General features: G+C 43.6%; 1 protein-coding gene across 2 annotated transcripts in view; it reads right to left on the bottom strand.

Moving 5' to 3' along the window:
• The window catches only part of tmem176 (transmembrane protein 176), a 29316-nt gene that overhangs the window by 251 nt on the left and 14580 nt on the right, over positions 1-14485 (bottom strand). The window contains exons 3-7 of one of the 2 annotated variants that reach the window (XM_069676833.1): positions 12088-12198; positions 10894-10950; positions 9785-9931; positions 7571-7687; positions 1-197 (exon numbers count right to left, since the gene is read on the bottom strand). The exon at positions 1-197 is cut by the window's left edge and continues 251 nt beyond it. In XM_069676833.1, the coding sequence (XP_069532934.1) occupies positions 141-197; positions 7571-7687; positions 9785-9931; positions 10894-10950; positions 12088-12198 (489 nt within the window). In that variant the 3' untranslated portion in view covers positions 1-140. The remainder of the gene's footprint in view (positions 198-7570; positions 7688-9784; positions 9932-10893; positions 10951-12087; positions 12199-14485) is intronic. The other variant, XM_069676834.1, reaches the window with a different exon arrangement.

The following is a 14485-nucleotide window of genomic DNA, read 5'->3' as shown; positions in this document are numbered from 1 at the left end:
TGTCTGACATCGTTTGTCTTACGTGTTCCAATAATCTGATATTCATAAACACATGATCACATCAGCTCCTCAGCTGCTCACATGTCGGCTACATACGATCCACAGGTGACCAATCACCTGACGACTCGTCCCTTCATTGATCAGTTCAGGTCGGGGGGTGTCAGGGAGGTGGGGGTGGTGGGATCCTGAGTGAGAGACTGTGAAGGACAGAAAAGAAGTGTCACGATGCATTCAGGGACACGGAAAAGGAGGTTCGTTTAAAACATGGGAGAGCCGTCATGATGTTCTGCAGTGGCTCAAGTAGCTAACAGAAGTAATGATGTGACTGTCATTAGCTCAGGTAGCTAACAGAAGTAATGGTGTGACTGTCATTAGCTCAGGTAGCTAACAGAAGTAATAATGTAACTGTCATTAGCTCAGGTAACTAACAGAAGTAATGATGTGACTGTCATTAGCTCAGGTAGCTAACAGAAGTAATGATGTGACTGTCATTAGCTCAGGTAGCTAACAGAAGTAATGATGTAACTGTCATTAGCTCAGGTAACTAACAGAAGTAATGATGTGACTGTCATTAGCTCAGGTAGCTAACAGAAGTAATGATGTGACTGTCATTAGCTCAGGTAGCTAACAGAAGTAATGATGTGACTGTCATTAGCTCAGGTAGCTAACAGAAGTAATGATGTGACTGTCATTAGCTCTGGTAGCTAACAGAAGTAATGATGTGACTGTCATTAGCTCAGGTAGCTAACAGAAGTAATGATGTGACTGTCATTAGCTCAGGTAGCTAACAGAAGTAATGATGTGACTGTCATTAGCTCAGGTAGCTAACAGAAGTAATAATGTAACGTTAATTAGCTCTGGTAGCTAACAGAAGTAATGATGTAACATTAATTAGCTCAGGTAGCTAACAGAAGTAATGATGTGACTGTCATTAGCTCTGGTAGCTAACAGAAGTAATGATGTAACGTTAATTAGCTCTGGTAGCTAACAGAAGTAATGATGTAACGTTAATTAGCTCAGGTAGCTAACAGAAGTAATGATGTGACTGTCATTAGCTCTGGTAGCTAACAGAAGTAATGATGTAACGTTAATTAGCTCTGGTAGCTAACAGAAGTAATGATGTAACGTTAATTAGCTCTGGTAGCTAACAGAAGTAATGATGTAACTGTCATTAGCTCAGGTAGCTAACAGAAGTAATGATGTAACTGTCATTAGCTCAGGTAGCTAACAGAAGTAATGATGTAACGTTAATTAGCTCAGGTAGCTAACAGAAGTAATGATGTGACTGTCATTAGCTCAGGTAGCTAACAGAAGTAATGATGTGACTGTCATTAGCTCAGGTAGCAAACAGAAGTAATGATGTGACTGTCATTAGCTCTGGTAGCTAACAGAAGTAATAATGTAACTGTCATTAGCTCAGGTAGCTAACAGAAGTAATGATGTGACTGTCATTAGCTCAGGTAGCTAACAGAAGTAATGATGTGACTGTCATTAGCTCTGGTAGCTAACAGAAGTAATGGTGTGACTGTCATTAGCTCAGGTAGCAAACCGAAGTAATGATGTAACTGTCATTAGCTCAGGTAGCTAACAGAAGTAATGATGTAACGTTAATTAGCTCAGGTAGCTAACAGAAGTAATGATGTAACTGTCATTAGCTCAGGTAGCTAACAGAAGTAATGATGTGACTGTCATTAGCTCAGGTAGCTAACAGAAGTAATGATGTAACGTTAATTAGCTCAGGTAGCTAACAGAAGTAATGATGTGACTGTCATTAGCTCAGGTAGCTAACAGAAGTAATGATGTAACTGTCATTAGCTCAGGTAGCTAACAGAAGTAATGATGTGACTGTCAGTAGCTCAGGTAGCTAACAGAAGTAATGATGTGACTGTCATTAGCTCAGGTAGCTAACAGAAGTAATGGTGTGACTGTCATTAGCTCAGGTAGCTAACAGAAGTAATGATGTGACTGTCATTAGCTCAGGTAGCTAACAGAAGTAATGATGTAACTGTCATTAGCTCAGGTAGCTAACAGAAGTAATGATGTGACTGTCATTAGCTCAGGTAGCTAACAGAAGTAATGCTGTGACTGTCATTAGCTCTGGTAGCTAACAGAAGTAATGATGTGACTGTCATTAGCTCAGGTAGCTAACAGAAGTAATGATGTGACTGTCATTAGCTCAGGTAGCTAACAGAAGTAATGATGTGACTGTCATTAGCTCAGGTAGCTAACAGAAGTAATGATGTGACTGTCATTAGCTCAGGTAGCAAACCGAAGTAATAATGTAACTGTCATTAGCTCAGGTAGCTAACAGAAGTAATGATGTAACGTTAATTAGCTCTGGTAGCTAACAGAAGTAATGATGTGACTGTCATTAGCTCTGGTAGCTAACAGAAGTAATGATGTGACTGTCATTAGCTCAGGTAGCTAACAGAAGTAATGATGTAACTGTCATTAGCTCAGGTAGCTAACAGAAGTAATGATGTGACTGTCATTAGCTCAGGTAGCTATCAGAAGTAATGATGTGACTGTCATTAGCTCTGGTAGCTAACAGAAGTAATGATGTAACTGTCATTAGCTCAGGTAGCTAACAGAAGTAATGATGTAACGTTAATTAGCTCAGGTAGCTAACAGAAGTAATGATGTAACTGTCATTAGCTCAGGTAGCTAACAGAAGTAATGATGTAACGTTAATTAGCTCAGGTAGCTAACAGAAGTAATGATGTGACTGTCATTAGCTCAGGTAGCTAACAGAAGTAATAATGTGACTGTCATTAGCTCTGGTAGCTAACAGAAGTAATGCTGTAACTGTCATTAGCTCAGGTAGCTAACAGAAGTAATGATGTGACTGTCATTAGCTCAGGTAGCTAACAGAAGTAATGATGTGACTGTCATTAGCTCTGGTAGCTAACAGAAGTAATGATGTGACTGTCATTAGCTCAGGTAGCAAACCGAAGTAATATTGTAACTGTCATTAGCTCAGGTAGCTAACAGAAGTAATGATGTAACGTTAATTAGCTCAGGTAGCTAACAGAAGTAATGATGTGACTGTCATTAGCTCAGGTAGCTAACAGAAGTAATGATGTAACGTTAATTAGCTCAGGTAGCTAACAGAAGTAATGATGTAACTGTCATTAGCTCAGGTAGCTAACAGAAGCAATGATGTGACTGTCATTAGCTCAGGTAGCTAACAGAAGTAATGATGTAACGTTAATTAGCTCAGGTAGCTAACAGAAGCAATGATGTGACTGTCATTAGCTCAGGTAGCTAACAGAAGCAATGATGTGACTGTCATTAGCTCAGGTAGCTAACAGAAGTAATGATGTAACGTTAATTAGCCCAGGTAGCTAACAGAAGTAATGATGTAACTGTCATTAGCTCAGGTAGCTAACAGAAGCAATGATGTGACTGTCATTAGCTCAGGTAGCTAACAGAAGTAATGATGTGACTGTCATTAGCTCAGGTAGCAAACCGAAGTAATAATGTAACTGTCATTAGCTCAGGTAGCTAACAGAAGTAATGATGTGACTGTCATTAGCTCAGGTAGCTAACAGAAGTAATGCTGTAACTGTCATTAGCTCAGGTAGCTAACAGAAGTAATGATGTGACTGTCATTAGCTCAGGTAGCTAACAGAAGTAATGATGTGACTGTCATTAGCTCTGGTAGCTAACAGAAGTAATGATTTGACTGTCATTAGCTCAGGTAGCAAACCGAAGTAATAATGTAACTGTCATTAGCTCAGGTAGCTAACAGAAGTAATGATGTAACGTTAATTAGCTCAGGTAGCTAACAGAAGTAATGATGTGACTGTCATTAGCTCAGGTAGCTAACAGAAGTAATGATGTGTCTGTCATTAGCTCTGGTAGCTAACAGAAGTAATGATGTGACTGTCATTAGCTCAGGTAGCTAACAGAAGTAATGATGTAACGTTAATTAGCTCAGGTAGCTAACAGAAGTAATGATGTAACTGTCATTAGCTCAGGTAGCTAACAGAAGCAATGATGTGACTGTCATTAGCTCAGGTAGCTAACAGAAGTAATGATGTAACGTTAATTAGCTCAGGTAGCTAACAGAAGCAATGATGTGACTGTCATTAGCTCAGGTAGCTAACAGAAGCAATGATGTGACTGTCATTAGCTCAGGTAGCTAACAGAAGTAATGATGTAACGTTAATTAGCTCAGGTAGCTAACAGAAGTAATGATGTAACTGTCATTAGCTCAGGTAGCTAACAGAAGCAATGATGTGACTGTCATTAGCTCAGGTAGCTAACAGAAGTAATGATGTGACTGTCATTAGCTCAGGTAGCAAACCGAAGTAATAATGTAACTGTCATTAGCTCAGGTAGCTAACAGAAGTAATGATGTAACGTTAATTAGCTCAGGTAGCTAACAGAAGTAATGATGTGACTGTCATTAGCTCAGGTAGCTAACAGAAGTAATGATGTGACTGTCATTAGCTCGGGTAGCTAACAGAAGTAATGATGTGACTGTCATTAGTTCTGGTAGCTAACAGAAGTAATGATGTGACTGTCATTAGCTCAGGTAGCTAACAGAAGTAATGCTGTGACTGTCATTAGCTCAGGTAGCTAACAGAAGTAATGCTGTAACTGTCATTAGCTCAGGTAGCTAACAGAAGTAATGCTGTAACTGTCATTAGCTCTGGTAGCTAACAGAAGTAATGATGTGACTGTCATTAGCTCAGGTAGCTAACAGAAGTAATGATGTAACTGTCATTAGCTCTGGTAGCTAACAGAAGTAATGCTGTGACTGTCATTAGCTCAGGTAGCTAACAGAAGTAATGCTGTAACTGTCATTAGCTCAGGTAGCTAACAGAAGTAATGATGTAACTGTCATTAGCTCTGGTAGCTAACAGAAGTAATGCTGTGACTGTCATTAGCTCAGGTAGCTAACAGAAGTAATGATGTAACTGTCATTAGCTCTGGTAGCTAACAGAAGTAATGATGTGACTGTCATTAGCTCTGGTAGCTAACAGAAGTAATGATGTGACTGTCATTAGCTCTGGTAGCTAACAGAAGTAATGCTGTGACTGTCATTAGCTCAGGTAGCTAACAGAAGTAATGATGTGACTGTCATTAGCTCTGGTAGCTAACAGAAGTAATGCTGTGACTGTCATTAGCTCAGGTAGCTAACAGAAGTAATGCTGTAACTGTCATTAGCTCAGGTAGCTAACAGAAGTAATGATGTAACTGTCATTAGCTCTGGTAGCTAACAGAAGTAATGATCTCTTAAAGTTGATCTCTTATCTCCAACATCAGAGCAGGTCAGGTGTTTAGCAAAAGTTACCATGGTGATCTATCCCGATAAGAAATGAACCACCTTTGTAGAACTGAACCTGGAGTTAACCCTGAAGTTACTTCGATAACACCCGATCCTGCTTCGTAGTGTACTCCCCGGGTCTAGACCGTACTCTTTTTGTTATTTAAAGAGAGGCCCAACATGAATCACCATGAGTAGCACTTAGCAACATTCGGCACATTGGCAGAAAAACTTCCTTTAACAGGCAGAAACCTCGAGCAGAACCAGACTCATGCTGAACATCTGAAGAGACTGGACGGGCCGAACATGGGATAGAAGGAGATGCAGGATAGAGACAGGCAAAGAGAGCAACAACAACATATGTTCTTGTTACAACAACAATCCTGAGTATATCCTGAGTTAAAGGTGCCATATGTAACTTTCAGAAAATCCTCATTCCTAGTGACGCGGTCGGCCATTGAGACGTGTTCATTGACCGCATCATGTTGTCCAAAATCAACACTGTTTGTCATAATCCCTAAGTTAATATCATGTTAGTTAGCAAAGTTATTTGTCAAGGTAGACTTACAACACTGACATACACTCTAAGATGGTATTTACAAGCTAACGTTTGCTTGTTTGCTGACGGTAGCTTGTTGCCGGCTAACCATAGCTTAAGCCAGTGGTTCTCAAACTTTTTCTGTCATGCAAAAATTTCCAACCTTTGTAACTTAATTAAACAGACTGCTTATGAAGACAGTCAACACAACAGACAGAGAGACAGACAGATGGAGCACAGCTGCTGGCCCCGCCCCTCTCTCTCTCCCTCTCTCTCTCTCTCCCTCTCTCTCTCTCTCTCTCTCTCTCTGTCATATTAATGCAGCTCATTAACTCTGTATCTTCTGGTCCCATTAACATTACTAACCACATATCTTCCCGGGAGTTCTTGTGCTCCCTTGTCTTGAAGGTTCCTGAGGATCGTTGCTGCAGACCACCTGCTGCTGTGGACCTGCTCGACTGCAACAACTACTAACATCAGCCTTCCCCATAGTATCATTATTGTTGCTGCTAATGCTAATAGTAGACCTGTTGACTTCAACTGTTACAATTACGATTACCTCAGCCTTTATCATTACTCTGCTTCTCTCGCTAATTTATTATTTGCTAATCTTTACACTAGTGTACCACTATTATTGGCATTGTGACCATAAGTACAGTCATGTGAAAAAATTAGGACTCCCTATGAAAGAAGTGTTTTGTTTTTTTTACTTACATATTCGGACATATGGATGTTTAATAACAATTTCAACAATACTGAGAGATTAAAGTAATATAACTAAACAATTAAAACTTTCTGTAAAATATAATTAAAAACTAGTGAGGAATAAATGAGGACATCCCCACATTTATTCCCACTTAAAATGGCTAAACTCACACACAGGTGTATCACATCAGGTGCACATGATCCGAACATCGTTACTCAGCATTCTGAAGGAGGCTTGTTCTATTTAAACCTCAGACATTTAGTTTGGTGTGCTCCTGACTGTTGAAGTGAGAGTGAAGACCATGGTGAGATCAAAAGAGCTGTCTGAGGCCTTCAGAAAGAAGATTGTAGCAGCTTATGAGTCCGGTAAGGGATTTAAAATGATCTCTAAAGAACTTGACATCAGCCATTCCACTGTCCGGAAAATAGTCTGTAAGTGGAGGACATTGAAAACAACTGCCAACATGTCCAGGTCTGGCCGTCCAGGCAAGTTCACCCCGAGAGCAGACCGCAAGGTGCTAAAATTAGTCACCAAAAACCCTAAAATGTCATCACGGGACCTCCGGCAGGCTGTTGCTACTGTTGGTGTGAAAGTGCATGCCTCTACAATCAGAAAGAGACTACACAAGGTTAACTTTCATGGGAGGTGTGCAAGGAGGAAACCTTTGCTCTCTAAGAAAAACATAAAGGCCAGAGAGAACACAGACAAAGAGCAGGACTTCTGGAATAATGTTCTTTGGACAGAGGAGTCTAAGATTGAATTATTTGGACTGCAGAACAGAGGACACGTTTGGCACCACCTCACCACCTTTAATCCTGAGTGGATCCTGAGTTAATCCTGAGTTAATCCTGAGTGGATCCTGAGTTGATCCTGAATTAATCCTGAGTTATTCCTCAGTTAGCAGCAGCATGCTAAGCTAGTAATTATGTCATCATGTTTTGCACCTGAGCGCTGTCTTACAGCTCAGTGAGCAGGTGTGATCCAGAGACGTGTTAGTGATGTGGATGAATCAGGTGTGTGCAGGTAAAGACGGAGAGTGTTAGAGACTTACAGCGTACTGCCCGAAGCTGCGCCTCTGTCTGAAGAGGAGGAAGCAGACGATGGCAGAGATCACAGTCTGAGCCAAGGTGAAGAGGAGGAGGGACGACTTCACGCCTCTGCTCAGCTTCTGTTGTCACCACACACACACACACACACACACACACAAATTCATCAGACATAATGAAGGCAGGGGGAGGGAGAATAATGGTGTCCATGATAGAGTCAGATAGTTCCTGTTCATATCATGGCTTCCACATTAATATTGAGCCATGACACCCGAGGGTCTGACTGAGACAGGAGACAATCCTCTACTGCGGTAAATAGGCCGTAAATAGCAACTCAAGTCTAAACAAACAGTTTAACTGCAGCGAGTGAGTTGGTGTCCAAATGTCAGGAATAATGAGCACCCTGCAGCCAATCAGAACAGAGCATTCAAGCCCCCCCACACCTTGTTGATCCTGGGAAACTACTAAAAAAGGGAAACAACACGAGGAACCAAACCGACAGCTTCTCATGAAAGGAAGTGTACTTCCTTCTTCTCACTAATACCAGTGAAAGCTGGAATCTGACTTTACTGTGAGACTCACATTTTGCATGTTTCTTATCATAACAGGAGCCCAGCGCTGTGACAGGCACACAGGCTCTGTGGACCTCAGCGGTCAGCAGTGACGCTTCGCTCATTTCTGTTTAAAATCCCTCTGGTGTCTCTTTCAGACACACACACTCACACACACTCAGACACCACCGTGAGCTGCTGGTCCACTTTACATGTGACTTAATGCAGCAGTCCAACATGCGGCCCCCTCACTGCACCTGGACATGCTCCACTGTGTAAACATGATTTTATCAGACCTCATACATGGTCATTAAAGATTTAATCTGAAGATGTTCATGTTGATAAATGTCTGTAAGTCTCTCTCTCTCTGAATGAGGTAACACATGGTGACTGAGCCGATGGCCCACTGATGAGAGCCTTTGCATCTGCAGTATATAGTATTATTATGGGCTGGGTGTCTGTGGCGGCGCCCAGTTAGTGACGCGTTTTCCATCAGCCAGCAGTGGTTGGTCTGCCAGAGAGGGTAGGCGGAGCTAAGCGGCTGCTTTTCCGCTCTCTGCAAGTGTTGCGAGTAAACAGTAATCTACTATGGCTGAACAAACAAAGAAAAGATGGATGACTACAGATACAACTTCAACAAGAAGTGAAAATCCAAAGAAGAAGAAACAAACTCGACGCTCAGATGAAGCAAACAGTCAAAAGGAAAGCGACCGTCAGCCAGGAAAATCAAGAGTTACAGCCGGAGCCGACCGTGGACGTCACACACGCAGCACTGTGTGAGATCTTTGAGATTATATCTTTAAAAACAATAACAGCTGAGAACATTTAATGAACAGTGTAGAACCGTGGATCAGGCAGGTAACCAGAGGATGATCCTGACGACTGAACTGAGCTCAGTCTAAACACGTTTCGGTGCTGCAGAGCAGAAACAGAGCAGCAGCAGGGCCTCTGTTTATCATCACTCCTCATGTACTGAGTGATGTCTTCAACCAGCCTCTTCACAGTGTTAGACAGATATGATGTCTGCGTGTCTTTCAGATGACTTTATTATCCAATTAAAATCAGGCTTTAACCGCAGCATTAGGCTTTAATACTCTGTATAACTCATAAACTGCACACGTCATCGTTGTGCATGTGCAGCAGTGTCACTGATCGTGGATCGTTCAGTAAAAACAGTTTGTGCAGACTCGTGTTCCTGATCAACATGTCACAGGGATGTGTGAGACAGGATGATGACACTCTGCTTTCTGTTCCCTAAAGAAACGGCTGGTGATGAAGAAACACGGTCACCATGAAGCCGACAGTCAGCACTTTATCGTCACTCTGTTTCCGCAGCAACGACTCTGACACGACAGCAGGTTAGCGTCTTCATCCTATTGGACCTGATCGCTTGTTTCCTGAAATGTTACAAACTGAGCCCTGTGAGTCGAGTGGATGTATAACACAGACCTGACCAACGCTTCGTACAGGAGGCGTGTGATCCCTCCTGGCTGCTGCCTTCTGTAGCAGTTGTCGGCGATGCACAAAGGCCGGTTTATACCAGTATGCACAGGGGTGCAATAATCTACACTGAGGACCACCATCAGGTCAACCCCACCAATCAGACATCTTTACGTCTGGACTATTTGAAGCTGTGTGTGGTCTGCATGACGGCATGCTGATACCCACCGTGGCGTAGTATTTCTCGCTGCAGTCCATGTGCAGCTTCTTGATGCAGGGCACGTCCGGGTTCTTGTCCATGTCCACAGAGTAGATGATCACAGCCACCACTGACAGCACGGTGGACACCACGCTCACCAGCAAACACACACGCAGCTGGAAAACACCACAGTTACACACGGGGGGGGCAGTTACAGCTCTGTGACACAGCTGGAGTTTAAACCCTAAATGTTTGTCACAGATGTTGGGAGGAGACGAAGATCTGCAGCTTGCTGTAGTGCTCTGTGGCTGCTGCGAGCTCCTACTTAACTACCACCTGATTTGAGACATCAGCACCTGCTGCAGCCAGAGGTGAAAGTAACGAATAACAAGTGCTCACTGTAACTGAGCTGCATTTTCGTGAACTAGTTTTTTCAAAGTCAGTAATTTAACTTTTACTTAAGTAAGTTTTAAATGAGGTTAAATAGTTCACTACATTTGTTCATCCATCCGTTACTAAAATATTTCTCTCCGGTTATCACGAGGTAGATAGAAAAACTGACTTGAACCAGACACCAATCAAATGCATCGCATCAGAATCAGGCCAATCAGATCAAAGTGTCGTGCATCACTTCAAAACAGCTGATTTTCAGTCTGAAGCGAAGAAGGGGAGCCGGGCTGCAACTACCCGGGCAGTAGACCATCAGCAGCTCCCGCGTTCAGCGAGGTAAAATGAGTGTTTTTGTCAATGGAGTCTGGTGGCTTTGAAGAGAGATATACAAGAGCTGTTATAACAAAAAGCAGCGGGGTGGGAAAGTAACTAAGTAACTTTTACTTTGAGTACTTTTTAAGTGAGTACTTTTACTTCCACTCGAGTAGAATATTTCAGTACTCTTTACACCTCTGGCTGCAGCTGATCAGGAATATCTTCAGTTTTTGTAACAAAGTGAAGTTATTTGGTTTTACAGTCTTTAGTTAAAGGATCCAGATTTCAGTCAGGAAGAAGATTCTGGAATCACTCCAACATTAGAGAGCAGGGAGAGGGCATGTGAGCTCGGCCTTCTTTAAAGAGACTGTGTATAAAACCATGCAGTGTGTGTGTGTGTGTGTGTGTGTGTGTGTGTTGTCACCACACTCACAATCTTCATGGTGCTGTGTTTGTCCAAGATGATGGCGGTCACTCCTGCCATAATGAACTGAAACAGGAAACAGGAAGTCAGTGTGGAGGTTTCAGAAAATCATTGTCATCACTGCCCCCGGTGGTCGTTACGTGAGCAGCGTCGTGTTGATGAGCGAGCATCGACCAAAACAAAGACGTGACAAACACCAGAGTTAGCTTAAGCATTTTATGTTGGCTAAAATCAACACTGATTATCATCATGACATATAGCATCATGGCTCATGCTAGTCAGTTAACACTTCCACTTACATAGTATTTTATAGTGATATCGTTAGCGAGCATGCAAGCTAGCTGTTACTTAGCTTCCCTGCATGGATCTGGTGTTCTTAACGTTAGTTGATGGATTGCAAACGGCAGGTAAGCCAGGACTCTGGATGAATCTGAACGTAATCTACTCAAGACTGGTTTTGTTGGGCTAGCTAGACACAATTAAGCGATTTTAGCAAGTACACTAATGTTAGCTAAAGCAAACAAAGGTCCCTCCATGAGTCAAATGTCAATGTTGATCCTGGATTTCTCCCAACGTCAGTCACTTCCTGTTTTTCCACACAGCTGCACTGATAAAACTTTTTGTTGACGTTAGTATGCTCCTTTGTAAGGTAATGTTAGCACTGTTGGCACTGGAGGGAGCTGACGACAGTGAGGCACAAGCCTCACACAGCTTTGGTTTGTGATGATAAAACATGCAGAGTCGTCAGCACATTTTCATTCCTAATGCTTTGACCCGGCCTTCTGCATGTCAGACACTCCCAGCTAACTGTAAACCTGTCCGCAGTAGAAAGACCGTGAAAGTCTGCTTGGGGCGGCGCTGGGTGGACCAAACAACAGAGACCTCCACCGAGGAGTCGCCTGTGAAACCCAAAGTAGCATTACCTTATTGTAAAAGCTACCCCAAGATGTTTCCCTTACATCGACCACTGGTGTTATTTGACGACACAGGATGAGAATGCAGTGAAGTCTACAATCAGTCCACACGCTCTTAAAGGCGACTGAGAAACACAGAAAGGTCTCGTTTCTAAGGTTATAGTCTGTTCACACATTATCAAAACAAAGAGATCAATACATGTAAACTGCTTTACACTGTACCTTTAAGAGCACACGTGACATCAGAACCATCTAAATGAAACACACACACACACACACGCAGACTGACCGTCAGGCCGCTCCACCAGGGGACTCCCAGGTACACCACCTCAGTGACCTCAGTGAGGTGCAGAGGGATTGAGTAAGATATGACCATCAGCCCCAGCATCACCTGACTCACCTGGAATACACACACACACACACACACAGTGTGAGTTTTTGTTGTGGATCCAGATTCAGTTTATGAAGATTATTTTACATTTTGGCCCCAAACACCAGAAAGAGGTCCAGAAAGAGGTCAATGAAAGACATCTGTATCTTCATCGTTTATCCTTGGCCTCTGCTCATGCACAGAGAGGTTGGAAGGGTACCACTGCTGTATCTTTTGCTTAGCAACAGCCAAGATTGTGATTGGTTTAAGATGATTGTTTTTCCCTTAGTACACCAGTGTACACAGACCGTTCTCCACAGACTGACACAGTGCAGAGTATGGCTGTTTGAGACCAAACTGGTGGTTCCTGCGGTCTCTGTGTGGTCTCTATGTGGTCTCTATGTGGTCTCTGTGTGGACTCTATGTGGTCTCCATGTGGTCTCTATGTGGTCTCTGTGTGGTCTCTATGTGGTCTCTGTGTGGTCTCTGTGTGGACTCTATGTGGTCTCTGTCTGGTCTCTATGTGGTCTCTATGTGGTCTCCATGTGGTCTCTATGTGGTCTCTGTGTGGTCTCTGTGTGGTCTCTATGTGGTCTCTATGTGGTCTCTGTGTGGACTCTATGTGGTCTCCATGTGGTCTCTATGTGGTCTCTGTGTGGTCTCTATGTGGTCTCTGTGTGGTCTCTGTGTGGACTCTATGTGGTCTCTATGTGGTCTCTGTGTGGTCTCTATGTGGTCTCTATGTGGTCTCCATGTGGTCTCTATGTGGTCTCTGTGTGGTCTCTGTGTGGACTCTATGTGGCCTCTGTGTGGTCTCTATGTGATCTCTATGTGGTCTTTGTGTGGTCTCTATGTGGTCTCCGTGTGGTCTCTGTGTGGTCTCTATGTGGTCTCTGTGTGGTCTCTGTGTGGTCTCTATGTGGTCTTTGTGTGATCTCTATGTGGTCTCCATGTGGTCTCTATGTGGTCTCTATGTGGTCTCCATGTGGTCTCTATGTGGTCTCTGTGTGGTCTCTATGTGATCTCCGTGTGGTTTCTGTGTGGTCTCTATGTGGTCTCTATGTGGTCTCCGTGTGGTTTCTGTGTGGTCTCTGTGTGGTCTCCGTGTGGTTTCTGTGTGGTCTCTGTGTGTTCCCTGTGTGGTCTCTATGTGGTCTCTATGTGGTCTCTGTGTGGTCTCTATGTGGTCTGTATGTGGTCTCCGTGTGGTTTCTGTGTGGTCTCTATGTGGTCTCTATGTGGTCTCCATGTGGTCTCTATGTGGTCTCTGTGTGGTCTCTATGTGGTCTCTATGTGGTCTCTTTGTGGTCTCTATGTGGTCTCTATGTGGTCTTTGTGTGGTCTCTATGTGGTCTCTGTGTGGTCTCCGTATGGTTTCTGTGTGGTCTCTGTGTGGTCCCTGTGTGGTCTCTATGTGGTCTCTGTGTGGTCTCTGTGTGGTCCCTGTGTGGTCTCTATGTGGTCTCAATGTGGTCTCTATGCGGTCTCTATGCGGTCTCTGTGTGGTCTCTGTGTGGTCTCTATGTGGTCTCTGTGTGGTTTCTGTGTGGTCCCTATGTGGTCTCCATGTGGTTTCTGTGTGGTCTCTGTGTGGTCCCTGTGTGGTCTCTATGTGGTCTCCATGTGGTTTCTGTGTGGTCTCTGTGTGGTCTCTGTGTGGTCATTATGTGGTCTCTGTGTGGTGTCTATGTGGTCTCTATGTGGTCTCTGTGTGGTCATTATGTGGTCTCTATGTGGTCCTTGTGTAGTCTCTGTGTGGTCTCTATGTGGTACCTGTGTGGTCTCTATGTGGTCTCTGTGTGGTCCCTGTGTGGTCTCTATGTGGTCTCTGTGTGGTCTCTATGTTGTCTCAATGTGGTCTCTGTGTGGTCTCTGTGTGGTCTCTTTGTGGTCTCTGTGTGGTCTCCGTATGATTTCTGTGTGGTCTCTGTGTGGTCCCTGTGTGGTCTCTATGTGGTCTCCGTGTGGTTTCTGTGTGGTCTCTGTGTGGTCATTATGTGGTCTCTGTGTGGTGTCTATGTGGTCTCTATGTGGTCTCTGTGTGGTCTCTGTGTGGTCATTATGTGGTCTCTATGTGGTCCTTGTGTAGTCTCTGTGTGGTCTCTATGTGGTCTCTATGTGGTCTCTGTGTGGTCCCTGTGTGGTCTCTGTGTGGTCTCTGTGTGGTCTCTATGTGGTCTCTTTGTGGTCTCTTTGTGGTCTCTGTGTGGTCTCTGTGTGGTCTCTTTGTGGTCTCTATGTGGTCTCTGTGTGGTCTCTATGTGGTCTCTTTGTGGTCTCTGTGTGGTCTCTATGTGGTCTTTGTGTGGTCTCTTTG

Source organism: Semicossyphus pulcher, unplaced genomic scaffold (genome assembly GCF_022749685.1).
Source record: "Semicossyphus pulcher isolate SPU_LCO1_2020_fin unplaced genomic scaffold, fSemPul1.0.p SCAF_27, whole genome shotgun sequence".
In the NCBI taxonomy this organism is placed as follows: Eukaryota; Metazoa; Chordata; class Actinopteri; order Labriformes; family Labridae; genus Semicossyphus; species Semicossyphus pulcher.
Note: the sequence above shows the minus strand (reverse complement) of the source record. Positions and strands in the feature narration are given on the sequence as shown.